The sequence below is a fragment of the Podarcis vaucheri genome (assembly GCF_965113315.1).
Source record: "Podarcis vaucheri genome assembly, chromosome: 2".
NCBI lineage: Eukaryota > Metazoa > Chordata > Lepidosauria > Squamata > Lacertidae > Podarcis > Podarcis vaucheri.
The window spans coordinates 123,432,043-123,459,631 of record NC_138760.1 but is presented as its reverse complement, the minus strand read 5'-3'; the positions used below and the strand labels follow the sequence as shown (position 1 = coordinate 123,459,631).

General features: G+C 48.1%; 3 protein-coding genes across 4 annotated transcripts in view; 1 reads left to right on the top strand and 2 right to left on the bottom strand.

The window, feature by feature from the left end:
- Window positions 1–17: 17 nt before the first annotated feature.
- Window positions 18–27,589, bottom strand: part of LOC309525006 (uncharacterized protein) — a 74,329-nt gene continuing 46,757 nt past the window's right edge. The window contains exons 2-3 of the mRNA XM_082210324.1: window positions 3,822–4,008; window positions 18–1,934 (exon numbers count right to left, since the gene is read on the bottom strand). Coding sequence (XP_082066450.1) covers window positions 724–1,934; window positions 3,822–3,921 — 1,311 coding nt within the window. The 5' untranslated portion in view covers window positions 3,922–4,008 and the 3' untranslated portion in view covers window positions 18–723. The remainder of the gene's footprint in view (window positions 1,935–3,821; window positions 4,009–27,589) is intronic.
- On the bottom strand, window positions 7,604–11,861 carry LOC309524685 (uncharacterized protein). The gene is made up of 3 exons (XM_082209584.1): window positions 11,028–11,861; window positions 10,072–10,192; window positions 7,604–9,268 (listed from the first exon to the last, which is right to left on the bottom strand). Exons 1-3 carry the CDS (start codon window positions 11,751–11,753, stop codon window positions 7,806–7,808), a joined length of 2,310 nt encoding a protein of 769 aa, XP_082065710.1. The 5' UTR covers window positions 11,754–11,861; the 3' UTR covers window positions 7,604–7,805.
- On the top strand, window positions 13,539–20,393 carry LOC309525062 (uncharacterized protein). Of its 2 annotated transcripts, none has more exons than XM_082210417.1 (3): window positions 13,539–13,895; window positions 16,128–16,248; window positions 16,997–20,393. In XM_082210417.1, the coding sequence occupies exons 1-3, from the start codon at window positions 13,893–13,895 to the stop codon at window positions 18,007–18,009; spliced, it is 1,137 nt and encodes a 378-aa protein (XP_082066543.1). In that variant the 5' UTR covers window positions 13,539–13,892; the 3' UTR covers window positions 18,010–20,393. The 2 variants fall into 2 exon arrangements, with proteins under 2 accessions (XP_082066543.1, XP_082066544.1); XM_082210418.1 differs by lacking the exon at window positions 13,539–13,895 and adding an exon at window positions 14,438–14,612.

Below are 27,589 nucleotides of genomic sequence, written 5' to 3'. Positions count from 1 at the left end.
GCAAGGAAGCATAGAAGGAAAGGTAAAGAACACCTATACGGTTTATTAAAGTATCTGTGATTTTTCCCCTGTGTGAGTTCATCGATGTCTTCTAAATGCTCCATAGTGACTGTAGCTCTTTCCACATTCAATACATTTTAATGGTTTCTCCCCTGTATGAGTTCGTTGGTGTATTCTAAGTGATCCACTTGTACTGAAGCTCTTTCCACATTCAATACATTTTAATGGTTTCTCCCCTGTATGAGTTTGTTGGTGTATTCTAAGTGATCCACTTGTACTGAAGCTCTTTCCACATTCCATACATTGAAACGGTTTCTCCCCTGTGTGAGTTCGCTGATGTATTCTAAGTTCCCCAGTGGTACTGAAGCTTTTTTTCACATTCCATACATTTTAATGGTTTCTCCCCTGTGTGAGCTTGTTGGTGTCTTCTAAGTGATCCACTATCACTGAAGCTCTTTCCACATTCAATATATTTAAATGGTTTTTCCCCTGTGTGAGTTCGTTGGTGTATTCTAAGTGCTCCACTTATGCTAAAACTCTTTCCACATTCAATACATCTAAATGGTTTCTCCCGTGTGAGTTCGTTGGTGTATTCTAAGTGCTGCATTTTGACAGCAGCTCTTTCCACATTCCATACATTGAAACGGTTTCTCCCCTGTGTGAGTTTGTTGGTGTCTTCTAAGTGATCCACTATCACTGAAGCTCTTTCCACATTCAATACATTTAAATGGTTTTTCCCGTGTGAGTTTGTTGGTGTATTCTAAGTTTCCCACTTGTACTGAAGCTCTTTCCACATTCAATACATTTAAATGGTTTTTCCCCTGTGTGAGTTTGTTGGTGTATTCTAAGTTTCCCACTTGTACTGAAGCTCTTTCCACATTCAACACATATAAATGGTTTCTCCCCTGTATGAGTTTGTTGGTGTATTCTAAGTGTATCATTTCGAGTGAAGCTCTTTCCACATTCAATACATCTAAATGGTTTCTCCCCCGTGTGAGTTTGTTGGTGTATTCTAAGTGTATAATTTCGAGTGAAGCTCTTTCCACATTCAATGCATCTAAATGGTTTCTCCCCTGTGTGAGTTCGTTGGTGTACTCTAAGTGTTTGACTTTCATTGAAGCTTTTTTCACATTCAATGCATTTAAATGGTTTCTCCCCTGTGTGAGTTTGTTGGTGTATTCTAAGTTGCCCAGTTGTGCTGAAGCTCTTTCCACATTCAATGCATTCAAATGGTTTCTCCCCTGTGTGAGTTCGTTGGTGTATTCTAAGTTGCCCAGTTGTGCTGAAGCTCTTTCCACATTCAATGCATTCAAATGGTTTCTCCCCTGTGTGAGTTCGTTGGTGTATTCTAAGTTTCCCACTTGTACTGAAGCTCTTTCCACATTCAACACATTTAAATGGTTTCTCCCCTGTGTGAGTTCGTTGGTGTACTCTAAGTGTTTGACTTTCATTGAAGCTCTTTTCACATTCAATGCATTTAAATGGTTTCTCCCCTGTGTGAGTTCGTTGGTGTATTCTAAGTTTCCCACTTGTACTGAAGCTCTTTCCACATTCAATGCATTTAAATGGTTTCTCCCCTGTGTGAGTTCGTTGGTGTATTCTAAGTTTCCCACTTGTACTGAAGCTCTTTCCACATTCAACACATATAAATGGTTTCTCCCCTGTATGAGTTTGTTGGTGTATTCTAAGTGTATCATTTCGAGTGAAGCTCTTTCCACATTCAATACATTCAAATGGTTTCTCCCCTGTGTGAGTTCGTTGGTGTATTCTAAGTTTTCCACTTTCACTGAAGCTCTTTCCACATGCTGTACATTCAAACGGTTTCTCTCCTTTGTGACTTTTTTGTTGTATCCTCAATTTCTTTGTTTCCCCCCATAAATTCACATGTGGCTTCATAGAATTCTGACTTTCATCTTCCTCACCTGTTTGGGAGTCTGGGAGGAAAGAGAATCCTGTTAGACTTTCAAGAAAGACAAAAAGGGAACTGAACACCTGTCCATCCCAATCTGCACCTTCTCTCGTTGTAACACCTTCATTCTCCACTGTCCTCTCTAGGTTCCAAATTTTTTGCAAAGCTGATGAGACAGTGGCAAGAGCAAAACATGATCACTCTATTCAAACTTAATAAGGCAGCATCATTTTATAATACAGATCTATGCTGAAACTGATTTTTTAGACACATCTCTATTTTTATTTCTCAAGTGAATGATCTCAGGCTCGAGTAACAGTGTCTCCCATGTGAAATAAGTGAAACTTAAGTGCTACATGTAACTGTAGAAATATTGCAATATATTGGGACCTAAGAAGAGCCTTCTGCATCAGGCAAAGGCCCACCTAGTCCAGCATCCTCTTCTCACAGAGGCCAACCAGATGCCTGTGGGAAACCGGCAAGCAGGACTGGAGCACAAGAGTCTTCTCTGCCTTCCTGTGCTTTCCAGAAACTAGTATCAAGAAGCATTATTGCCTAGGACCGCGAGGGCAGAGCAGAGACATCAGTCTTATCCTTTTCTTCAAGCTATCCATGCTGCTTCCCGTCACTGTCTCCTGTAGGATAGATTCCATAGATGAACTATGCTTCTGTTTATTCATCTTTTGCAGCCCTTAAAGACAGATAAATGTATTATGGCCTAAGCTTTTGTGGGCTGCAGTCTGACAAAGTGGACTCTTGACCAGGAAAGCTGTTGCCACTATAAACCTCTGAGTCTCTTTGTTGGTTTTGTGTACTTATTTTGAAATTTGCACCAAGGTTGTACCACAATATCTCCATGGAAGCTTAGGGACGGGCAAAATTACAGGGTGTCAGCTCTGTGAATCTCAAGCCTCTCGTGCCTCCGCTGACAGAGCCTGAGAACGCAAGAGATGTGATTCAGTTGGAATGTGAAGCAGGGGAGGAGCAGCCAAGCTGCAGCAGGAGCAAAGAACAAAGAGCAGGAAGAGGGTGTGCTGGGGGGGGGCACAGACTGTTATCTCCAGTTTGAGCTCTGACACAGAGCCCCCAAAATAGCCTGTCCAAAAAATCGTAGGCTCGTGAGAATGTGCGAGAAGAGGGGGAAAGAAAGTGAAAGTGGGGGCTTCTTTGCTGGAGGACTCGGCAACTGCAAGCTGGGATGAACAGGCCGAAGACTGAGCTCCACAGTGATTTATGAGTTTGAGCAATAAACCTGAGATAATTACTACTGGAGTTGTCTCGCGTCTGTGCGGGAGAACCAAGCCATTACACAGGAGCGCTATAAATTATTATCCCACTCCCTCCCTCTCACAAACAACCCCAGTCTCTAAAATTTACACAACTAGCTTATAATACCAGACACTCTTGGACTTTATATGCCCAATCCTAAGTGTAGAGCCTCCAGCCACAGGAATTGTGTATCATGATAACGGGTCTTTTGTCCCTTAAGCCCACCAAACTGGGGAGGTGCATGCATTTATTGTGTTTTGATGCTGGTGGAATGTATCATTCTGACCCTGTCTATAAAAAATAAGAGTAATAGAAACAATTTAAATACATTAATTATAAATAATTATGGGAAGCATTTCCATTCCCCTTCACCCATTTTTCAGGATTGGTGTGCAACATCATTATCATCAATTATTCCTGCCGTGGAAATAACACCTAAGATTTCAAAGCCTGGAGGAAGAAAATCTGCCCCCACTACTTTAGGAAAAGTATTCAAGAAACAAAGAGCTGCTTCGGAGAAGGCCTCACCCGTTCCTTCTTCCTGTCAGGAACTTCCTTCCATTTGTCTCCTCTCCATCTTTTCCTCTTTCTCCCTCCACCATCCATCTATCCCTGTCCCCATCTCCTCTCCCCTGGAACTCACCAGATTTCTCCAAGGGTCCTGGGAGGGAATGCTCAGAGGTTCTGTGGAGGGATGCGGGAGATAGCCTGACCAGGTCAACCGTCCATCTTCCTCCTTCCATCCTGGCCAGGGTTGCAGGTTCAGTCTCAGCTAGGTTTGCAGCTTCAGCTTCCTGAGGAGCGCAGAATCCAGAGCAAGTTGCAGCTTCCTGGGAGGGAGGGAAGAAGAAGCCAAGGGAGTCTGAGAGCCCCTGCAGGGATTCTCCTGCCCAAGACATTCCGCTGCCCCTGGAGAAGCCCCAATTGGGCAACCCTTCCCAAAAGCCCCCACCCATTTCCCAACACTTTTGGTAATTCCTTTCACCTGCCTGTCCCGCCTTCCTTCATAAGGCTGGCATGGTATGCACATTAGTGGCCTGAGAGTAGACCCCATAGAACTTAAGAGTTAATCTGCAAAGGACTGCTCTGAATACATGGGTGGCCCCTGCATGGAGAAGAAGGAAGCCCCTTGCTTGCATCAGCACCCCCTGGGAGAGGCGGGGGATCCGCCCACTGCTCCCTCTGCCCTCGCTGCCTCCTCCTCTGTCCTCCTGTCCTGCAAACACCCCTTGCTCTTGTTCCTCAGGGGAGAGAGGCAGAAAGAGCCTTCAAACCCATCCCTTTCGTCCTCTGCAGCCCAGTGAGAGGGGAAGGAGCTGCAGCGTCTGGTTCACTTCAGATACACACATGGTAAACACTGGGATTGTGAATGAACACGTCCTCCGCCTTCCATGCGGTGGGAGTGGGGGGATTAAAAGTGGTGAGGAGACCCCCCCCCCCCAGTCCTTTTGGGAAACAGGAGCTTTGGTCAGGAGTAAACAGCCTATATGGCAAGTTCACAAGAGAAGCACTTTGGAGCACTGCTTGCTCATACTGTGGGTGTTCTGTGTGTGTTTGAACCTAGAGGACAACATACACGTTTACACCACGTGATTTCTTAAAGAGGGCACTTCTTTAAAACCTATTTTTACTGCTATTCTTTCCAATTCTATACTGCCCTTCCTCCAAAGATCACAGGGCAGCTTACAATAGAAAAACACAGAGATGCATAGCAGAGTAGGAAATAAAAACGACAACCCCCCCCAATCCAGTCCATAGATAGTTTATTGAGCCAAACCCCTGGGAGAAGAGCAATGCTTTCACCTGGTGCCTAAGGAAGGAAGGAAGCTGGACACTGAGGCTGGGGTATAAATATTAAAATTAAAATTAATACTATTATTAAGGCGATCCTGGCCAGCAATGCCCACCCCTCTCCCCTTTCCCGCCTCCATCCCTGCAACTCCCTTTCCACCAGATCCCTGCAGGAGTAAGCTTCTCTCTCCCCCCCCCTCAAGGCCCCCTTTAAGAAAACAGCTCCCTTCCCTCCCTTCTCTCCTCCCCGTCCCGGGGCTTCTCATCCTGGACCCCCTCGCAAAGCCCCTTCCCTCCTTCCCCGCCACTGGCTTTGCACTCACCCGAAATCCCGGGCAGCGGGGGCGGGAATGGGAGCCCCCGCGTGGGAGGCAGGGAGTGAGGGCGCTTAATTAGGAGGCTTGATTAGGAAGCAGCCCCCTCCTCCGCACAATGCAGCCCCCCTTCCCGCCTCCTTCCCTCCCTCCCTCCTTTGCAAGCACCGATTTTGTCTCTGCTGGTGAAGCCGGAAGTGGAGGCAACTCAGAGGAGGAAGGAGAAGTTTGTCTCCACGCTCAGCCTCTTGTCTGTTACTGTATTTGATAAATGGGGGAAGGAAAACCTTGTAGCACCCAAGCAATGGGGAGACGAGGGAGGGAACGTGTGCATAGGGAATATAAGCTCATTCTTTGCCCCAGCTGGACTGTGCCTGCTTTGGCTCTCAGCTCTTGCAAGAATATATCGTCCTCACTGCTTCACCAGTTTTGTTCAGATTGCATTATAAGGAGCAAGCTCAAGGGTCTTGTTATAGGAAAATCCTTGGGCTCACCTGGATTACCAAACAGAGACGCCAGCCAGGAATATAGGAGCAAAACAGCAGCCAGGAGGCCTGATCTTTATTTTTAAAAAACTTTTGCAACAGGACTTCCACCCACCACCAGGAAGGAAGGCCAGAACAAAGGATGGCTCCCACTTTGATCAGTTTTACAGAGATACCCACAACACCCCTAAAATTACATAATGGATACATTTGTTACGGAAGGGGGGGGCATGTCTTCTTCACTACAATATATTTGCTCAATTTCTCTAGGACTCCATCACCCCTCCCCTGTCCTCCATAATCTCTCAAGTAATCCTGTCAAAATCACTCTGCCAAACCTTTCCTCTGGGCAATGCCAGGTGACAGACTATGTGTACATGGACCATTGTCTTCTCAGGATGTGCTTATCTGCGCATATCTCCAGCTCTGCATATTCCCCCTCCCTCCTCCATCCGGCTCTCTGCATATTCACCCCTCCCTCCTCCATATGTTAATCTGTGTAACCCAACCTCTTCTTAATGTATTCATGATGTAACTGGGATGTATTTTGCACTGTATTCTGGGATATGGAGGGAAATTTCAAAAGTTCATGTCACCCCTTTCTCTGGGTTCAATCTCGCCTTGAACCTGTTGCGCAATAAACTTGGACCTTCTGCAGTTTGCTCCTGTGTCCGGCTGAGCTCATTTTCTTCCGCAGGGACCCACGGACTTAGTCCGATGAGCTGGGTGGCAGAGTAACCCCGCACCCAGATTTTATCCGTAACACATTACAAATTACATCACAAATTGGGAGGGTCTGGCGACAGAAACCTGAGCATCAGGGCTTCAACTGACCTCCACCATACACTCATCAAGTGATGCAAAAGAGATATTTACATGTCCCTGTTTCCCAGCCAAGTTAATCACACCCTTTTGTCTTGATCTGGGTTTGCTATTGTTTCTGGAATGGCTTACCTGTCCCGCACTCAGGTATCAGGATGCCAGAGATTATATCACTCAGGCAGAGGGGCTGCTGAGTACATGGGCTCACACTTTAGAGATTATGGCTGCCCTCACTCATGTCCCAAGCTCCTCCCTTGGCAGCCATTTCCTTCCTGAACAGAAGAACGTTGGAATGGTGTAAATCCGACACTCAAGTGATTCTATAGAATTTCTGAAGATTTCCCAGTGAGCCAGTGCATAGATGCATTTATCAGGGAGTTGTAATGTGCAGCAGAGGCCCTTTGAATAAGTAGGAAAAACTGTAATGAAGGGTTTTGTGGGGACATTTGCAGAAGTGATTGTGTTGATTTTGGTAGTCGGTGTGTGTGTGTAATTAAATTGTATTGATATAATTTGGAATGACTAATATGATAACGATTGGTTTGTTAAATGGAAACTTAATAAAAATTATTTTGTTATTTTGTTTAAAGCAAAATAGTCATGCTGGCCACATGACCCAGAAGCTGTTTTTAAATGTTGGGCATCTTTATAATTATTCAGTTCTACAAAGCTATAATGTTCATTGTGAGCTGCTTTGGGACAGGGGTTCTTGCGGGAAAGTGGCATTTGAAGAAATTAAACTAAGCTGTGGTAAACCTGCTGTTGGGACTCAACAGGCCTTTGGGTTTCCTGATGTTCTTAGGTGCTTCTTTCATCCCTGCAGGATTTAATTACTGAATGATAGGGAAAGGACGTTCGCAAGAAGGTCTTGCCATCTGCAATGAGACACGACTGCAGCCCAATGCCCTCCCCTTCCTTTCGCACCAGATAAAAAGCACACACTTCTCCTAATATTCCTCGTTGCTAACTGATAATGGCAGTAAATGCCAAGAAACTGGAGATCTCTAAAAGCAGACAGGTGACCTTATTTTATTGTTCAGCCATTTGCTCCTCCATGGATGCCCAGGGAGACAGTACTCCCCACTCACTAAGCCAATGTATACATCATCATCATCATCATCATCATTTATTTGTACTCCGCCCATGTGACTGGGTTACCCAAGCCACTCTGGGCAGCCTCCAACAGAATATAAAAATACAATGAAACTTCAGATATTAAAAACTTCCCGATACGGAGCTGCCTTCAGATTTCTCCGGAAAGTCGTGCAGTTGTTTATCTTTCTGACCTCTGAGGGGAGGGCATTCCACAGGGCAGGGGCCACCACTGAGAAGGCCCGGTGCTTGGTTCCCTGTAGCTTCACTTCTCACAGTGGCGGAACTGCCTGAAGGCCCTCCACGGAGTTGGACCTCCATGCCCAGGCTGAACGATGCGAGTGGAGACGCTCCTTCAGGTATACGAGGCCGATGGCTTCTTGAATGCGAGAGGAGGCTTGACTTCTGAGTGAAGCCCTTTCCGCACTCTAGGCACTTGTATGGCTTCACCCCAGTGTGGGTTCTCTCGTGCTTGAGAAGGTTGGAGCGATGGCTGAAGCTCTTCTCGCAGATCGAGCACTGAAACGGTTTCTCCCTCGTGTGTGTCCTGTGGTGAACGACAAAGGCCGACTTGTCCCGGAAGCTTTTGGGACAGTCTGGGCACTGGAAGGGTTTTTCTCCCGTGTGGATCTTCTCGTGCTGAACCAGACCGGCGTTCTGAGAGAAGCATTTCCCACACTCGGCACACTTGTACGGCTTCTCGCCCGTGTGGGCTCGCTTGTGTTTCATGAGGGACGAGCTTTCGACAAAGCTCTTATCGCACACCGTACACTTGTAGGGCTTCTCTCCCGTGTGGAGCCTCTCGTGCGTGAGGAGGTTGGTGCGATGACGGAAACGCTTGCCACACCCAGAGCACGGGTACGGTTTCTCCTCAGTGTGGATTCGCCTGTGCACGACAAAAGCCGACCTGTTCCTGAAGCTTTTGGGGCAGTCGGGACACTGGTGTGGTTTCTCGCCCGTGTGGATTCTCTGGTGTCGGTTAAGGTCAAATCTCTGCCGGAAGCTTTTCCCGCAGTCTGGGCAATGGTAGGGCCTCTCTCCCGTGTGGATTCTCAGATGAGCCGCAAGCCCGCTGTGCCCTCTGAAGCTCTGTCCGCAATCTGGGCAAACGAAGGGCTTCTCTTGCCTGTGGGTTCTCTCATGTGCCGTAAGATGCGATTGCTGGCTGAAGTTCTTCCCGCAGTCTGAGCAACTGAAGCGGTTCTCCCCGGTGTGGATTCTCTGATGGGCAACCAGGACATTCCTACTGCAGAAGCTCTTCCCACAGTCGGAGCAGATGTAGGGTTTCTCTCCGGAGTGCATTCTCTGGTGTTCGGTGAGCTCCGCCTTGCAGCGAAAGGATTTTCCGCACTCAGCGCATGTCTCACCCTTGAGGAACCTTTGCTGGACTGGCATGGCAGGGAGCTGGAACGGAATGGATTTGCCTTCTTCATTATGGGGGTGAGTTTCCTGCTGGTTTTCGGATGCTTCTCCCCAGTAAGGATAACGGGAAACTGTCTGTTCTGCTCTCCCTGGCAGCATCCAACGTGGTTCAGTTCCTTCAGAATTGATTGGCAGATTCTTCTTCCAACATGCCCTCTCATTGTCTGTTGGAAAAAACAGAGGATCCTTACAAAGGGAGATTTCCCTTCACCAGGAAGAAAGGGCGGCTTGGATCAGACTACACAGCAAAGAAGGGGTTTGGGGCCCAGTTATTTGAAGGACCACCTACAGGAACCCACTCAAAGATCCTGCTTGCTAGTGCATCTATAAGGGCAGTTAGATTACCTGGCTGTGAGTCTTGAAGGCTGCTCCCTGCAAAGCCCTTTCCACCACACTCAGCAGCTCTACTAAAGAGGTTCCTGGTGAGACCAGAGGAACATTGCTATGCCTGACAACAAACCCTAATAGTTGGATTCTTTTGGCCCATCTATTTGTGCCTGCCAAACAGCCGTGTCATGCTTATGATAATATTTTATTCTCTTGTTAATTATGCTGTTTTAAATGTGCATTTTATATTTTACTTTACTTAGCAATGTTTTTTTAAAAAAAATGTTTAAGTTTTTATTTTGTTAACTTTGTTTGTGTTAAATATGTATTCTGTACTTGACCTCCTTTGTAATGTTTCATTTTATTATCTTTAAGATCACATTTTAGTTTTCTGTTAATTATGTTGCTTTGGCTGTGTATTCCATATTTGACTTTCTTCAAATTGTTTTATTGATGTTTTAATATTCTGTAAACTGCTTTGAGATTTTTCTTAAAAATATGAAGCTGTATAGAAATGAAGTAAATCATAATCATAATAATTGGTGTGCACTAGATCTGTGGGCAGAGCCTTTTTTGTGGTGGCCCCTCATTTGCACAACCCACTCCGCAAGAGAACTCCCTCCAGCCAAAGACTACTTACCCAGCCAAGGGGCATCAGCAGCCGAATCCTCCACTTTGGTGAGCGGCCACTCACCAGAGTCTGACAGAGCCCCGTCAGCCTCAGGGGAATCATCCGCTTTCTCCTTGAAGGGCCAGAGGACCTGAAACAGCAGAAAGAACAGGACAAAGAAATGGGTGCGAATCGCCTGAGATTCAGGGGTGGGGGACCTCTGGAGCTTCTCCAGATGCTACAGGACTCTAATTCCCATCAGCCCCCAGCCAGCATGGCCAAGGGTCAGGGGAGTGGGAGTCCAGCAACATCTGGAGGGCCTTTGACTGGGTCAGGCCATTGGCCCATCTTTCACAGTATTGCCTACACTGACTGGCAGCAGCTCTCCAGAATCTCAAGGAGACCTTCTTCAGGCAAAGGCTGTCCTCTGCGCTGTCTTTGAAGGCGGATGCATTAAACCAGCTGGTGCAGAATGTGGTAGCCCATCTCAAGACAGGGACTGGAGCACAGGAAACCATCCACATAGCCTCTCTCTTCTCTCTCAAGATGCCAGACACAGAGCCCTGAAGGGCCAGAGACCAACACAGACTGCCTGTTCACAGCAGTGGAAACTGGCCCATTAGGGCAGAGAGTGCGCTGCCCACCATACTTAGTCTTCCCCCAGCAAGTGGCGTTCTAAGGTACACTGCCTCAGAACCTGGAGGTTCTACTCTGCCAATACAGCCAACCCCTGCTGATTCGGCCAGATCCCATTTTCGAACCATCTAGGAACCCATGATCCGCAGCTGGCAGGACCAGTGGTCAGGGATGATGGGAATTGTAGTCCCAAAACATCTGGAGGGTCGAGTTTGCCTATGCCTGATCTAAGGGAGCAGTCAGTCCAATGCACATTTACAGTCAGCAAAAACTGCCCCAATGGCTAGTCCTCCGGGCTCCTTGCCACCGCTCCTTTTGTTCTTCCCAGGACTGATCTCCTGCCCTCTCACCTGTTGTATTTCATGCTCGTTCTCTTGCTGCCTCTCCAGGAAATCCTCCGCCAGGCCGACTGCCTGACCGCAAGTCTCCGGCCTGCCTTCCCTGACCCAGCTCTGCATCTCCGGGGGCAGGACGGCCAGGAACTGCTCCAGGATCACCAGCTCCAGGATCTGCTCCTTGGTGCGCCTCTCCGGCTGCAGCCACCGATGGCAGAGCCTCCACAGCATCCCACAGAGATCTCGCGGCCCCTCGGCCTCCTGGTAGAGGAACTGCCTGAAGCACAGGCGCTCCACCTCCTGGCTGGGAGCCTCCTTCTTCACTTCCCCACCATCCAGGGCCAATATGCTGTGGGTGGGCGGGGGGACGTCTCCTCCAGGGCCGGGCAGGTGGCGGATCACCCTGCCTCGCCCAATGTCTGGTCGCCCCTCAAAGGAAGCCTGAGCGCCCCTTGGCCCATTGCTGGCCAGCGGCAGGTTTCCTGGCTCAGGCTGTGGAGACCGCACAGCCTTCAGGAGCCCCTGACACTGAGCTCCCCAGCACTCCTCCTGAGGCCCTTCCTCGGGTTCCTGCTTAATGTGCTCTGTTATGGTCCCTTCCCACAATGCCTTGAGGCTCTCTGAGCGGACGGCCAAGGGGCCTGTTCCTGCCGCCTCCTCCGGTTCAGACTCCGATGCCTCCTCCTTTAGGACATCGCGGGGGACAGTCCAGACAGCTGCATTCCTGCGTTCGGACGCCATCGCCTCTCTCAACTCCGGGGCTTGGCAGGGGTCACTCACACACTGCTATCCCATGTTTCTCGGTGATGTCAGCTGCCAGGTCCAGGATTGTTTATAAGGCCTCTGCAAGGAAAGAGAATCAGTGGGAGCTGAAGCAAAAGGTTGCAGCGTGGAAGACTCCTGTTCAGGATACTCCATTCCATTTTCTGCCCCCATGTTTTCCATCCCACCAATCAGCAGCCAGCATTCTGTGCACACTGTGCATGCTCAGTCCTCAGAGAACTGTAGCTCTGTGAGGGGCATAGGGGGTCTCCTCTCAGCACTCTTAACAAACTACAGTTCCCAGGATTCTTTGGGGGAAGCCATGACAGTTTAAAGGTAAAGGACCCCTGACCATTAGGTCCGGTCGTGGCTGACTCTGGGGTTGCAGCGCTCATCTCGCTTTATTGGCCGAGGGAGCCAGCGTACAACTTCTGGGTCATGTGGCCAGCATGACTAAGCCGCTTCTGGAGAACCAGAGCAGCGCACGGAAACGCCGTTTACCTTCCCACTGGAGTGGTACCTATTTATCTACTTGCATTTTGATGTGCTTTTGAACTGCTAGTTTGGCAGGAGCAGGGACAGAGCAACGGGAGCTCACCCCGTCACGGGGATTCGAACTGCCAACCTTCTGACCGGCAAGTCCTAGGCTCTGTGCTAAATGCATAGTGCAGATGGCCCCCTGATTACAGCCCTTTCACACAAGAGTCAAGTCCTGGTTTCCCACTGCGCTTTCTCACATTCAGAAGCTGTTTCATTTTTGCAGGGTGGGAGAAGGAGTTGTTGCTGCTATTTCTAATCAACTGGCAATCAAGGAGCCTTAGAGACACTTAGTGATCTACTGCGAAGCACCCGGTCTGACTTCTGACCACCCCTGACATAATGTCCCTGAAGACATAGCCATGATGAAGAATAGTCCTTGATAGACTTTATGTTTAAAAGAGGTGGGACAGAGAAATCCACAGAGGATGTTCCAAAACTCATCAGAGCTCCGTGGAACCTGCATGTTCAGGAGCAGTTTACCTGTGATCACAAGATGCTGTAGGCGGAGAGCAGCAAGAGGTTTGCTGCTGCCTCGCCGCCTCTGAGCATCCCAGAGATGTCTGGCTGCCCACTGTTGGGAGCAGGAGGCTGGTCTGGGAGGGGTCTGTCTGATCCAGCAGATCCCTAAAGCAAACCTTCCTAGTCCAGGCCAGCTCTCTGCTCCTGCCTCAAGGGGCTTCCCACTTACCGGATTCCCTCCCGGGAGCTGAAAAATCTCTTTTTCCAGCCTCTACTTTGCAGCAAAGAAAAGCACCATAGAGTCGCTAAGGGGGAGAAAAGGAAGAGGAGGGCCTTCAATAGTCATAACAATTTCCGTCCGGAGTGCCGCTCTAGAAATCCCGACTCTCTCAGCTTAACCCTTTGTGACAACCAGAGCACAGAGGGGCTTTCCTTTGTATTTTTTAAATATCCCTCGCCTGTGCCAAATTGGAAGCATCAGGGTTGGTCTGACAGTGCAAATAAAAACCTAAGTGCGCATGCATTTTAGGGGCTGTAGTTCGGTGGCAGAGCATATGCTTGACATGCAAAAGGTCCCCTTGGTATCGGCCACTTTAAGTGGCGTAGCGTGGGTTGTCAGCGCCCGGGGCAAGGCAAGTAATTTGCGCCCCCTAACCCGTGGATTTGCGCCCCCTAACCCTAACCCCCAGATGTTGCGCCCGGTGCGGCCGGCCCCCCCTGCACTACGCCACTGGCCACTTAAAAGGAGAAGAGAAGGACCTTTCTGTGCTGGAGACCCGAGAGAGCCGCTGCCAGCCCGTGCAGGCAATACTGGCCTTGGTGAACAAATAGGCTAACCTCTGGTACGGAGCAGCTTCGCGGGCAAACATCTTGCTAGCTGTGCGCATACAAAAAGAGAGTTAGCAGATTCAGGCCAATGGCCCATCGAGTCCAGCATCCTTTTCCCACAGTGGCCAGCTAGATGCCTGTGGGAAACCAGCAATCAGGATCTGGCCTCAAGAGCCCCCTCCTCTCCAGCAATTGGGACCCCTTACTCTGTGGAGTTTGGGCACAGAGGCGAGATTTGAACAGAGGTCTTCGCCCTGAGCTCTTCCATTGCAAAGATTTGATGTGCTAATTATGGTATTTATTTCTCACCTTTATTTCTTCAAGAAGTAGTGCTCATGGTTCTCCCCCTCTTCATCTGATCCCCAATACAACCTTGCAAGGTGTTGCCCAACCTTGGGCCTCCAAGCTGTTTTCAAACTACAATTCCCATCATCCCTGACCACTGGTCTTGCTAGCTGAGGATTATGGGAGTTGTAGTCCAAAAACAGCTGGAGGCCCAAGGTTGGGAAACGCTAGGCTGAGAGGCAGTTGCCTGTCCAGCTTCCTGGCCCAGGAGGGATTTGAACTCAGGTCTCCCCCGGTCCTAGTCCAGCACCCTTAAATACTACATCACATTGGCTCTCGTGTGTAGGCATCATATATTAAAAGCACATTCTCCTTCCCCCCGAAAAAAAACAAAAACATAAGAACTGTAGTGTAAGGGCGCCGGGTGCAGGGCAATCTACAGTTCCCAATATGGAACTGGGTTTGCCTCGTTGCAATTCGGCTTAAGGGTTAAAGTGTGCGAGTTTGCACCCCTAGAAAAGCGAATTGGCAGGAAGGAAAGATCTGCAAAGGGGCTGAAGTCATTTCCTGCCCCTCCTCTTTTAGGGAGAGGGTTGTGTGTGTGTGTTTTTAGGGGTGTTGCTGTTCATTGAATTGTTTCGTGGTGGAGATCAGCGCCTGCGGAGCCTGTTTGCTCAAAGAGGATTTAGGAGAGAAGAGCCGAGGCGGGGAAGCAGGAAGGCAAAAGTGGGGTTTTTCATGGAATAATATGCAAAGGGATGATGACTAGGAAGACTTCTTAGTTTGTGGATCCTGAACAGCAGGGTATTGCAAGCAAGCAAGCTGTGCAGTCAGTGATTTATCCTGCTTGTCTTTTTTATAAAATGTTCTTACTTATGTTCAAGTTATAAAAAGGTTTTATCCTGTTTTTCAAGATCCTCAAAGGTTTTGTGTTGCCGATAGGGCTGCATTGTATTATTATTATTATTATTATTATTATTCCCAGGCACCCCCAAGATCTGAGGAGAGCGGGACGGGGGTTGCGAACTTGCGAAAGGTGCACTTATTTCTTGACACCTCACACGTGTGTTTTTGGAACCCATCCAGTTTTCAGTGCCCAAAATCTGTTTAAATTATTTTTAGTTCCTGATTTTAAACGGTTGTAACCCATAGCTGTCAACGTTTCCCTTTTTTTAAGGGAAATTCCCTTATTCCGAATAGGATTCCTCACAAGAAAAGGGAAAAGTTGACAGCTATGTTGTAACCTATCCTGCCACTGAAGGGATGGCAATAAACAACCACCACCAAAATAATCCTAATAATAATATTATTATTAGTAACGAATGCTTTTCGCCGTTTTTAATTTATGAATTTACTTTTTCTGTAAGCTGCTTTGAGACTTGCCAGTGAAGGGTGGGCCATACATGGGCGATTGAAGTTTAAGATCAGCAGGGACACTTAATCCATGGCGCTGCCTATCATTCGTGTGTTTCTGAGGACACACACTTCCCTTCTCAACCTAGGAAAGGAAGAACCCAAGAAACACACAATTTTTAAGGACCATGCACCAAGATGGTGCTTTTTGCATATGGGGTGGCTTTAAACCTGTTCCAAACTGCCTCATTGAACTTGGCAAGGCTGAGGGCACCCCCTGGTCAAGATGGCTCATTTCTCATTGAATTGTAGAGTTGGAGGGGACCCCAGCGGTCATCCAGCCCAACCCTCTGCAATGCAGAAATCCTGCCCACAGCCATCCCTGGGTGGGCTTGAACCAACAGCCTTCTGGTTAGCAGCCAGTCGCGCTGACCCATTGCCCCACCTCTTACCTCTCTTGGTACAGTGGTGCCCCGCAAGACGAATGCCTCGCAACACGGAAAACTCGCTAGACGAAAGAGTTTTCCGTTTTGGAGGTGCTTCGCAAAACGAATCTCCTATGGGCTTGCTTTGCAAGACGACAATGTCTTGCGAGTTCCTGCTGGTTTTCTTCCCTTCCCCCCCTTTTTCTAAGCCGCTAAGCCGCTTATCAGCTGATCTGATCAGCAGATAAGCCACTAAAAGCCGCTAATAGCGCTAAGCCGCTTATCAGCTGATCTGATCAGCAGATAAGCCGCTAAAAGCCTCTAAAAGCCGCTAATAGCGCTAATCCGCTAATCCTTCAATGGGCTTGCTTCTCAAGACGAAAAAAACCCGCTAGATGAAGAGAATCACAGAATGGATTCTTTTCGTCTTGCGAGGCACCACTGTAATCCCTAACCGTTTCAGGTGTCGGTGCTGTTGATGGACTGGGCCGCTACCTTCCCCGAGGCAGAGGATGCTGCTTCAGACAGTGCACAGAGGCTCGTGTCCCAGGGAGTCAAGCAGGAGGATGGCCAAGATTCGCTGGGTAAGGTGAACGTAGAATCGTAGTGCTGGAAGGGACCCTGGGGTCATCTAGTCCAACCCCCTGCAATGCAGGAATCTCAGCTAAAGCACGCAAGGCAGATGGCCGTCCAGCCTGTGCTGAAAAACCTCCAATGTGTACTTGAGCAGAGAGAAAAGGAGGAGGAGAACCTTTGGGGAGGAGAAGCTTAGTGGTGGAGCATCAAGGCCCAGAACGATGGGGGGTGGAGACACTTGTTCAGGTATACTTGTTCAGGCCTCGGTCCTGTATACCTGAAGGAGCGTCTCCACCCCCATCGTTCAGCCCGGACACTAAGATCCAGCGCCGAGGGCCTTCTGGCGGTTCCCTCATTGCGAGAAGTGAGGCTACAGGGAACCAGACAAAGGGCCTTCTCGGTAGTGGCACCCGCCGTGTGGAATGCCCTCCCACCAGATGTCAAAGAGAAAAATAACTACCAAACTTAGAAGACATCTGAAGGCAGCCCTGTTTAGGGAAGTTTTTAATAAAAATGTTTTAAACACTTGATTGGGAGCCACCCAGAGTGGTTGGGGAAACTCAGCCAGATGGGTGGGGTATAAATAATAAATAATAAATTAGTAGTAGTAGTAGTAGTAGTAGTAGTAGTAGTAGTAGGCCAAGGCCCAGATTATCTGTCAATAGGGAATGCTTGCTTCTTTTGGGGACTGATGAAATTATATTCCAGTTAACTGGTGTCTCTTCCCCTTGGCTCTCATTTCTTTCTCTGCTCCAGTAGGAGGACGCTGGGAGAGGGAAAACGAAGGCGAACCAGGAGGAGCATCTACAAAAATGGAAGATCTAGACGTGGATGTCAGCACCAGTACTCAAGATGAAGCCACGAGGCAGCAAAGCAGGAAAACGCCCACCAGAGATAAGCGCGGGAGTCCGTCCAATGCCAGCAAAGACGGGGAGGCCCACGAAACCCCAGCCCAAGTAGATGTGCAGGAGGAAAAGAGAAGGAACAAGTGCCCTGTGTGCGGGAAAATGTTTTGTTCTAAGTCACGCCTTAACGTACACCAGAGAATCCACACCGAGAAGAGGCCCTATCAGTGCTTTGAGTGCGGGAAGGGTTTCAGGCAGAGCGGGCATCTCTCTCAGCACCAGAGGATGCACACGGGAGAAAAACGGTACAAGTGTTTGGAGTGTGGGAAGAGCTTCAGCCAGAGCACCTATTTTATCCTCCACAAAATAACCCACACGGGAGAGAAGCCGTTTACGTGCCTGGAGTGCGGCAAGAGCTTCAGTCACAGCAGGCGGCTGACAATCCACCGCACCATCCACACAGGGGAAAGGCCATACAAGTGCAAGGAGTGCGGGCAGAGCTTCAGCCAGAGCACGCACCTTACCTCTCACCAGAGAATCCACACCGGGGAGAAGCCCTACAAGTGCCAGGAGTGCGGGAAATGCTTCAATCAGAGCACGCACCTCACTTTGCATCGAAGGATCCACACCGGGGAGAAACCTTACCAGTGTCTGGAGTGTGGGAAGTCCTTCAGCCAGAGACCACACCTTACTTTGCACCGGAGAATCCACACGGAGGAGAAGATGTACAAATGCTCGGAGTGCGGGAAGAGCTTCCATCGGAGCGACCACCTGACCTCGCACCTGAGAGTGCACACGGGAGAGAAGCCCTACCAGTGCTCACAGTGCGGGAAGAGCTTTAGCCGAAGCGCAATCCTGACTAAGCATCAGATAACCCACAAAGGTGGAGAAACTCCTGTGGGAACAGATGAAAGCTCTGCCTGAGCATTTCCTGAGAAATTCCGGCCGGTTGTGACGCACTGCTGTTCCAGTTGTGGTGCCGCTCCAGAGAGAGGGTTGACGTGTGATTACACTGTACAGTGGTACCTCGGGTTACAGACGCTTCAGGTTACAGATGCTTCAGGTTACAGACTCTGCTAAGCCAGAAATACTGCTTCAGCTTAAAAACTTTGCTTCAGGATGAGAACAGAAATCGCACTGCAGCAGCGGGAGCCCCCATTAGCTAAAGTGGTGCTTCAGGGTAAGAACAGTTTCAGGTTAAGAACAGACCTCCAGAACGAATTAAGTTCTTAACCCGAGGTACCACTGTATAGCAGCACAATCCTTGGGCATCCTGGATCAAATGGAATGTGCTTCAAATGTCATTCCCGTGTTCTTTACATTAGAGTTGGAGAAACCCATAGCTCTCCTCTGGATCAAGTCCCCTTAAGCCCCAGTCAGCATGGCTAATGGTCGGGAATTATGAGTGTTGTAGCCTAACAACTTCGGAGGGTTCACAGGTTTCCCTATCCTTGCTGCAGATCAGCGTTTCCCAAACTTTTTTCGGGCCATTGTTTTGATAAACTTGTACCCAGTGCCCCACCCTTTCAAAAGCATTATTCAGGATAGCAGTTTGCACAACTCCCTTAAGAGATTAACACAATAAAATTCTAAACAGCAGCAATTAAGTGCACATTGATTTAAAATTCAGTTCAAATGACTTGTTGTTGTTTAGTTATTTAGTTGTGTCCGACTCTTCGTGACCCCCTGGACCAGAGCACGCCAGGCACTCCTGTCTTCCATTGCCTCCTGCAGTTTGGTCAAACTCATGTTAGTTGCTTCGAGAACACTGTCCAACCATCTCGTCCTCTGTTGTCCCCTTCTCCTTGTGCCCTCCATCTTTCCCAACATCAGGGTCTTTTCCATTGAGTCTTCTCTTCTCATGAGGTGGCCAAAGTATTGGAGCCTCAGCTTCAGGATCTGTCCTTCCAGTGAGCACTCAGGGCTGATTTCCTTCAGAATGGAGAGGTTTGATCATTTTGCAGTCCATGGGACTCTCAAGAGTCTCCTCCAGCACCATAATTCAAAAGCATCAATTCTTCGGCGATCAGCCTTCTTTATGGTCCAGCTCTCATTTCCATACATCACCACTGGGAAAACCAGAGCTTTAACTATACGGACCTTTGTCGGCAAGGTGATGTCTCTGCTTGTTAAGATGCTTTTCTAGTTTTGTCATTGCTTTTCTCCCAAGAAGCAGGTGTCTTTTAATTTCCTGACTGCTGTCACCATCTGCAGTGATCATGGAGCCCAAGAAAGTAAAATCTCTCACTGCCTCCAGTTCTTCCCCTTCTATTTGCCAGGTGATGGGCCCAGTGGCCATGATCTTCGTTTTTTTGATGTTGAGCTTCAGGCCATATTTTGCGCTTTCCTCTTTCACCCTCATTAAAAGGTTCTTTAATTCCTCCTCACTTTCTGCCATCAAGGTTGTTTCATCTGCATATCTGAGGTTGTTGACATTTCTTCCGGCAATCTTAATTCCGGCTTGGGAATGATTTGGTTTAATTTATTTAACAAACTGGTGAACTTGATCCGTTTTGTTGTAGGTTTTTAAACAGGTTGGATGGTTGTCTGTCGTGGATGCTTTAGCTGTGATTCCTGCACAGCAGGGGGTTGGTCTAGATGACCCCTGGGGTCCTTCCAATTCTCCTGTTGCCTCTTAGCCCCCAGCTAGGAAATCCCACCCCCACCCCAGAGGATGGTACTGCCCATTTTGGGAACCACTGACCTCAATTAAAGAACTCACATAGGTGGAAAATCCTGTAAAATGAAAATTGTATGCTCACAGAGCACATTACCAGCTATGCTCTTTATTAGCCCTTTTCAGTCTAGTTCCCTCCAGATAATTCAGACTATTTTGCTGCCTCTTTCTCTGCAAAAAGTCACCTGGATTTTGAGGGATCCTTTCCTCCTCTCTGTCCCAGTTGGTAGCTTCTATTTTTTAAAAAAACAACAACCAAAGGGGTTTGTAGATAAGCAGCTAGGGTACTTCTTTCAAGTAGATGGGCTGGTGGAAGTAAAATGTATAAAACTGCCTTATTTCATCCTTTCTTTGTCAAATCATTCCAGTTTTATTAGTTTCAGACTAAGACCTGAGAGATCTGGGTTCACTTAGCCAAGAAAGGGAGGAAAATATTGGCAGCATACACGAATAACACAATCACAGTTGTTCAAGACCCTGGAAGGCAGTTCTTGTCGCACCAGGGAATGTATATTCTTCAAATGAATTTTTAAAAGAACGAGGAAGCAAATCCTGCTATTGGTTTTTATTCGTCTGTACATTGTTGGTGATATTAATAAAGAAACGAGCCTGTCTTGGGTAGTAAAATGCATGACCGAAAACTACTCTGGAAAGCTTGGAGTGGGGGAAAGAGAACTGTTACAATGGGATCGGGTAAATGGTCCTTGCCTTGCACAGCCGGCTTTCTGTATTTGCAATAGGATGGTAGTTATACACTTCTAGTCCCAGGGAGCATTTATTCAGGAAAGAAGTGAACCAGGCAAAGGGCCTTCTCAGCTGTGGCACCCTCCCGGTGGATGTCAAGGAAATAAACAACTATCTGACTTTTAGAAGACATATGAAGGCAGCCCTGTTTAGGGAAGTTTTTAATGTTTGACATTTTATTATGTTTTTATATTTTGCTGGAAGCTGCCAAGAGTGGCTTGAGAAACCCAGACAGATGGGTGGGGTATTAATTAAAAAATTACAGTGGCACCTCGGGTTACATACGCTTCAGGTTACATACGCTTCAGGTTGCAGACTCTGCTAACTCAGAAATAGTACCTCGGGTTAAGAACTTTTAAATCAGGATGAGAACAGAAATCGTGCTCTGGAGGCGCGGCAGCAGCAGGAGGCCCCATTAGCTAAAGTGGTTCTTCAGGTTAAGAACAGTTTCAGGTTAAGAACGGACCTCCGGAATGAATTAAGTACTTAACCCAAGGTACCACTGTATTATTAAAAGTATTATTATTATTAGGCCACATAGGTGCTCCTGTCAAGGTGGCTAGCACATACACATTCACAGAAGGACATGTTTATTGCTCCATCAGCCTTGCGATCAATCTTGGGTAACTTGGACAAGCCACAAAGTGCAACGTTCAATTCACAGTACAGCCACACACGCCAACACAACAGTAAATCAGAAAGTGAGACAAGCCTGCAGGAGGTCAATGGTCCATCAAGTTCAGTTTCCTGTTCTCAGAGTGTCCAAGCAGATGACTCAATTCCGCAGGTCTCTGCACTGTTCCCAAGATAAAATCACAATATAAAAACACATAAAAGATAAGAACAGCCCATAACCTCCTATCCCATGATGCAGCGAGTGTGTGAGGAACAGGAAGTGAAGGCTTCACTTCATCAGACAAGAGGCAGCGTGGTTTGGCTGAGTCTAGGAATCTACTCTTGGGTTTTTTTAATCCTGTATGATAGAGATAGGGATGCGGGTGGCGCTGTGGGTTAAACCACACAGCCTACGACTTGCCAATCAGAAGGTTGGCGGTTCGAATCCCCGCTCAGTTTGAATCCCCCGTGACGGGGTGAGCTCCCGTTGCTCGGTTCCTGCTCCTGCCAACCTAGCAGTTCGAAAGCACGTCAAAGTGCAAGTAGATAAATAGGCACCGCTCCGGCGGGAAGGTGCACTGCTCTGGTTCGCCAGAAGCATCTTAGTCATGCTGGCCACATGACCCGGAAGCTGTACGCCGGCTCCCTCGACCAATAAAGCGAGATGAGCGCCACAACTCCAGAGTCGGTCACGACTGGACCTAATGGTCAGGGGTCCCTTTACCTTTACCTCTGATAGAGATGGGAAACTTCCAGCCTTTGTTCCAGGTGTGGCTTTCCAGGACACTCTATGTGACACTTGGGGACATGTCCCTCACCAGCCTTGCTCCCCCCTCCCCCTCAGGTGCTTTTGCCTGACTGGAGAGTCCTATCGCTCAACTATCCCAATTTGTCAGGGACAATTACAGAAACCCATCGTGGCTTCTGATTGCATCCCATCCTCTGCGTCATGTGGCCTGGGCGGTGCAGGATTCAAGAACATTCAGCTTCGTTGGATGACGACAAATTTTAGTGCTTTCTTCACACTGCACAAAACTGTACATGCCTCTAGCCTGTTCCCTCTTCCTCGCCTTTCAACCAAAAGGCCCCAGTGTTGCAACCATTCCACAAAGGGGAGTTGCTCCCCTAATTAATTGTTCCCCTTTTCTGGTAAGTTGTGATTGATGCCAGAAGCTTTTTCCACAGACGGCATTTATATGATGAGGCTTGTTTCTGAGTCAACATGTACAGGATTATCCTGTTAGAAAATTTAAGCAAAGTCTGGAGAGACATTTGTCAAGAAACGGTGTAGTTGCATCCTGTATTGAGCTAGGCTGGATTGCAAAAGACTTTTACTATTACTTAATTTATAAACATTGGGACACGGGTGGCGCTGTGGGTTAAACCACAGAGCCTAGGACTTGCTGATTAGAAGGTCCGCGGTTTGAATCCCCGTGACAGGATGAGCTCCCGTTGCTCGGTCCCTGCTTCTGCCAACCGAGCAGTTCGAAAGCACATCAAAGTGCAAGTAGATAAATAGGTACCGCTCGGGAGGGAAGGTAAATGGCGTTTTCGTGTGCTGCTCTGGTTCGCCAGAAGTGGCTTAGTCATGCTGGCCACATGACCCGGAAGCTGTACGCCGGCTCCCTCGGCCAATAAAGCGAGATGAGCGCCGCAACCCCAGAGTCGGCCATCACTGGACCTAATGATCAGGGGTCCCTTTACCTTTAATTTATAAACTGCTTTATTGCTTTTTAAAAAAACCCTCTTAAAATTTTAAATTATTGATAAAACCAAAATTCAAAAGCATTCAAAAGATTAAAAAAAGATAAAATACAGGTAACTTCTACATGTCTGGATATGCTTGCCTCACAAAAATGTTTCAAACAGGTGCCAAAAAGAATACATCAAAATTGCCTGCCTGGTGTCAAAAGTTCCAGTTACAGGTAGGTAGCCGTGTTGGTCTGCCATAGTCAAAATAAAAAAATTCCTTCCAATAGCACCTTAAAGACCAACTAAGTTAGTTCTTGGTATGAGCTTTCAGATACCTGAAGAAGTGTGCATGCACACGAAAGCTCATACCAAGAACTAACTTAGTTGGTCTTTAAGGTGCTACTGGAAGGAATTTTTTTATTATGGTGTCAAAAGTGTAAATGCTGCCATGTTAAAAAATTTATTACACACGCAGAATGGGTATTGCTGTGTGTGGCACCCATAACAAGTGCCGATTCTGCAGAATGAAGTGGTCAAATATGGTAAGGCAATCTGGAAAGCAAACTGCTCCCAAGGTGTTAAGGGCCGAATAGCAACACCTTGAACTTGGCCTGTTTGCAAATGGGAAGATCTCTGAGCGGAGGCATCATATGCAGACAGAGTCTCACTCCTGTCAGTAACCGAGCGGACGCATTTTGCGCTAGCTGCAGCTTCTGGATCAAGCACAAAGGAGACCCCACATGGAAGGCAGCACAGTAGTCCAGTGGGGGGTGGGATTTGTGTTTCAAAACGTCTGCAGGGCGAAGGCTAGTCTGGACCACCTACAAGCTCCCTTACATCTCTCAAACGCTATCATTTCAATCATTTAATTTTCTGTGGCTCTCTCTGGAGGCATGATTATCAAGGCAGAAACCTTTGTGCAGGTGCAGGGAGCTATGTTAGAAATTCCCCAGGCGCGTTTTGCTACTGGCAAAGGTCCAATTGCAACTGTGTGAAGGTTTATGCGCACCTGGTTGGCGACCACAGTTTAAAAACCTCGGCCTTAGCCCATCTTCAGTACGCGGCAGCTAAAAAAGCCAATGCAATTCTGGGCTGCATCAATAGGAGTATAGCATCTAGATCAAGGGAAGTAATAGTGCCACTGTATTCTGCTCTGGTCAGACCTCACCTGGAGTACTGTGTCCAGTTCTGGGCACCACAGTTCAAGAAGGACACTGACAAACTGGAACGTGTCCAGAGGAAGGCAACCAAAATGGTCAAAGGCCTGGAAACGATGCCTTATGAGGAACGGCTAAGGGAGCTGGGCATGTTTAGCCTGGAGAAGAGGAGGTTAAGGAGTGATATGATAGCCATGTTCAAATATATAAAAGGATGTCACATAGAGGAGGGAGAAAGGGTGTTTTCTGCTGCTCCAGAGAAGCGGACACGGAGCAATGGATCCAAACTACAAGAAAGAAGATTCCAGTGGAATTTGCTGCCAAGGAGTGTGGTGGAGTCTCCTACTTTGGAGGTCTTTAAGCAGAGGCTTGACAACCATATGTCAGGAGTGCTCTGATGGTGTTTCCTGCTTGGCAGGGGGTTGGACTCGATGGCCCTTGTGGTCTCTTCCAACTCTATGATTCTATGATTCCATTTCCGTTGTGTGTTTCTCCTTGCATACTGAGGCCAATGAATTGTAATAGCAAGCTACAGTCAAGCAATGTAGCTGAGATCATGGAAATTTGGCGCCTAGTTTATACGCTAACACTGGCAGGGAGCCTTTGGTCTGCCCGAAGTCGCTGGACTACATCTCCCTTCTGCCCCCAATGGCAGAGTATGATAGGAGTTGTAGTTCAGCAACATCTGGAGGGTGGACAGGTTTCCTGCGCCTGGCCTACAGCTCTCCTCATTTGACACAGGCTGTACTACAGTCAAACCTCAGTTGTTGAACATACTCTGCTCCGGAAGCCTGTTTGGCTTCCGAAACGTTCAACAACTGAGGCACGGCTTCCGATTGGTTGCAGGAGCTTCCTGCACACAAGCGGAAGCCGTGTTGGACATTTGGCTTCCAAAAAACTGAGCATTTACTTCCAGGTTTTCGGCGTTCAGGAGCCGAAACGTTTAAAAACGGAGCCGTTCGGGAACCGAGGTTTGACTGTATTTGCATTTTATTCAGTCAACAAAAGTTGTATACCACGTGACTGCAAATGAAACCTCTAAGCAGTTTACAAAGCAGATGAAAAATGTCTGTAGAAACCAATGTTCATAACAAGTTTATATAAAAAGGTGACTAGAACCAGGAGTTTAAAAAGTACCGTATTTTTCGCTCTATAGGACGCACTTTTTCCCCTCCAAAAATGAAGGGGAAATGTGTGTGCGTCCTATGGGGCAAATGCAGGCTCCTTGGCTTAACCCCTCCTTGACCCCTCTCGCTCTTCAGGCTTCATGGCAGCTATCCGCAAGCCTTCGGAGCGCGACGGGAGTTCCCGCTGGGCTCCAAAGGCTTGCGGATAGCAGCCTGCAGCCCGGGGAGCACAGCGCCAACTCAGGCGCTGCGCACCCCGGGCTTCAGGCAGCTATCCGCCAGGCTCAGAAGGCTTCCAGATAGCAGCAAGCTCCGGGAGCGAAGGCGATGTTGCGCGCAACCTTGCCACCGTTCCTGGACCCGTTCTGGGGAAGCTCGGGCTTCCCCCGTCCCAGCCCTGCGGCTAAAAACGAAGCCAACACAGCAAGCTGGATCCATCCCACTCGCTGTCTTGGCTTCTGCCAAAGCCGCGCGCAGCCTCTCCCGGCTGGAGAGGTTGCGCGTGGCTAAAGAGGAAGCCAAGACAGCCAGCTGGATGGATTCCGCTCGCTGTCTTGGCTTCTTTGCTCTTTGGGGCTGGATGGGGGAAATAATTTTTTTTTCTTTATTTCCCCTCATAAAAACTAGGTGCGCCCTATGGTCCGGTGCGCCCTATGGTGCGAAAAATACAGTATACATTCTAAACTAGTACTCCAGATTAAAACACACATCCATTTTACATGTCCAGGTAGGATTCCCTAGACACAAAAGATTTTAGCAGGCGCTGAAAAGGCACCTGCCTAATGTCAATGAGCAGGGAGTACTGAAGTGTAAAAGCTGCCACATCAAAAGTGTAGAATGGGCATTATGGGTCTCCTAGCAACTCTCAGCCCCCCTTTTTTTAAAAAACTACACTTCCCAGAATTCTTTGCAGGAAGCCACGACTGCTTGAAGAGCTCCAGTACTGCTTGAAATGTATAGTACAGATTGGGCCTAAGTCTACTGCAAAGGATTTTTAGACCCTAAAGAGAGGAGAAGGGAAGGGAATGAACCCAGGGAACAGTTGGTTATGGGCATTTATTATGGAAGCCAGAGAACAGAAGGACAACTGGAAAGGAACTTTCTGGATAAGCAGGACTTTATTTACTGACTAGCAGCCTCATACACAGGCAATCCTCTGGAATCCTAAGGGCTATATCTAGCAAAGTCCTACTCAGTGTAGACGCACTGAAATTAATGGACCTAAGTTAGTCATGCCCATTCACTTCAATCCGTCTACTCTGAGTAGGACCAGCACTGGTCCTAGGTAACGACGACCACAACAAAATCACTGCAGTTTTTAAATCAGTGTTGTTCTGAAGGGTCCAGTCAGCCATCTTGATTCAAAATGGCATCCAGCTGTATCCAAACACGGAAGAAAGCCTGTGTGTTGAACTCAGGGACAGTAATTGGAAATTAGGTCACAATGATCTTAAGGTGTGTCCAAAAATGCACATTAAACAGACAAACAAGATTCCAAAATATACAGTGGATGTTTTAATCCAGGAATGGGGAGCCTGTGGCCTTTGGGATGTTGTTGTATTCCAGCTCCCATCAGGCCCTGCCAGCATGGCCAATGGTCAGGGATGATGGGAATTGGAGTCCAGCAACATATTGAGGGGCACCGGCTCCCCATTCATGCTTCAAGTGCCATCTATAAGCTCCCCAGATGCACCTGCAATCACCTTCTTGCGGCAAGTTCACACATGCATCGTTCACCCCTCATTAAGTGAATATGCCAAGGGATCACACAAAATCCACTTTTCCAGGGGAGCGGATCGCACATCACTGCCCATACGTTGGTTTTCTACTCATTTTATGTGTTTTATTACATTTTTATACCCCACCTGGCAAGGATTTCCCCTTTCCCAGAACCTTGTGAGGCATTCTAGGCTGAGATCTTAAGTGCTGCTTAGGACTTTGGGGCAGGCTACTTAAGTGGTGTTGAACCAACTGGAAATGCCGACCCAAGCGCTATCAAATTCAATATATTTATGACTGAACAAAGGCCAAGGAGGTCCAACTCAGTCATGTTTGACTTCAAATTGAGGAAACTTACAAAAACTAAGGGATTAGTATAAAGAATTTTGAAAAGTAAAGCCAAAGGGGTCAAATCTCTGTCCCAAACCTCAATAACAGAAGCTCAGCTAGAATAAATTGGAAAGGTGCCCACCAGAACCAAGAGGATGCCAGCGTGGTTAATGAGCAGAGTCAAGGAAACTATTTGAGGCAAGAAGGCATCTTTCAGAAAACCTAAGTCTTGTTCAAATGTAGGGAACAAAATGGAACCAGTGGCGTAGCGTGGGGGGTGCAAGGGGTGCCGGCCGCACCGGGCGCAACATCTGGGGGGGGGGCGCGCTCGCTGCCTCCGGAGTCGCCAAAGAGCCTCGGGCGCAGGCTGTAGCAGAGCCCCATGTCTCGCGGAACCGACGAGCTGTGCGCGCGCCAGGGCTGAAGGCGTCCGGCAGGCAGCG

What these genes read in the sequence shown, in the direction of transcription:
- LOC309525062 (XM_082210417.1), top strand. An exon ending in GGATGGCCAAGATTCGCTGG is followed by an intron (nt 16,249 to 16,996) that starts GTAAGGTGAACG and finishes TCTCTGCTCCAG; the next exon opens with TAGGAGGACGCTGGGAGAGG.
- LOC309524685 (XM_082209584.1), bottom strand. Translation starts at nt 11,753, where the DNA reads ATGGCGTCCGAACGCAGGAATGCAGCTGTCTGGACTGTCCCCCGCGAT. An exon ending in ACGAGCATGAAATACAACAG is followed by an intron (nt 10,193 to 11,027) that starts GTGAGAGGGCAG and finishes CTGCTGTTTCAG; the next exon opens with GTCCTCTGGCCCTTCAAGGA. An exon ending in TGCTGATGCCCCTTGGCTGG is followed by an intron (nt 9,269 to 10,071) that starts GTAAGTAGTCTT and finishes TTTTTCCAACAG; the next exon opens with ACAATGAGAGGGCATGTTGG.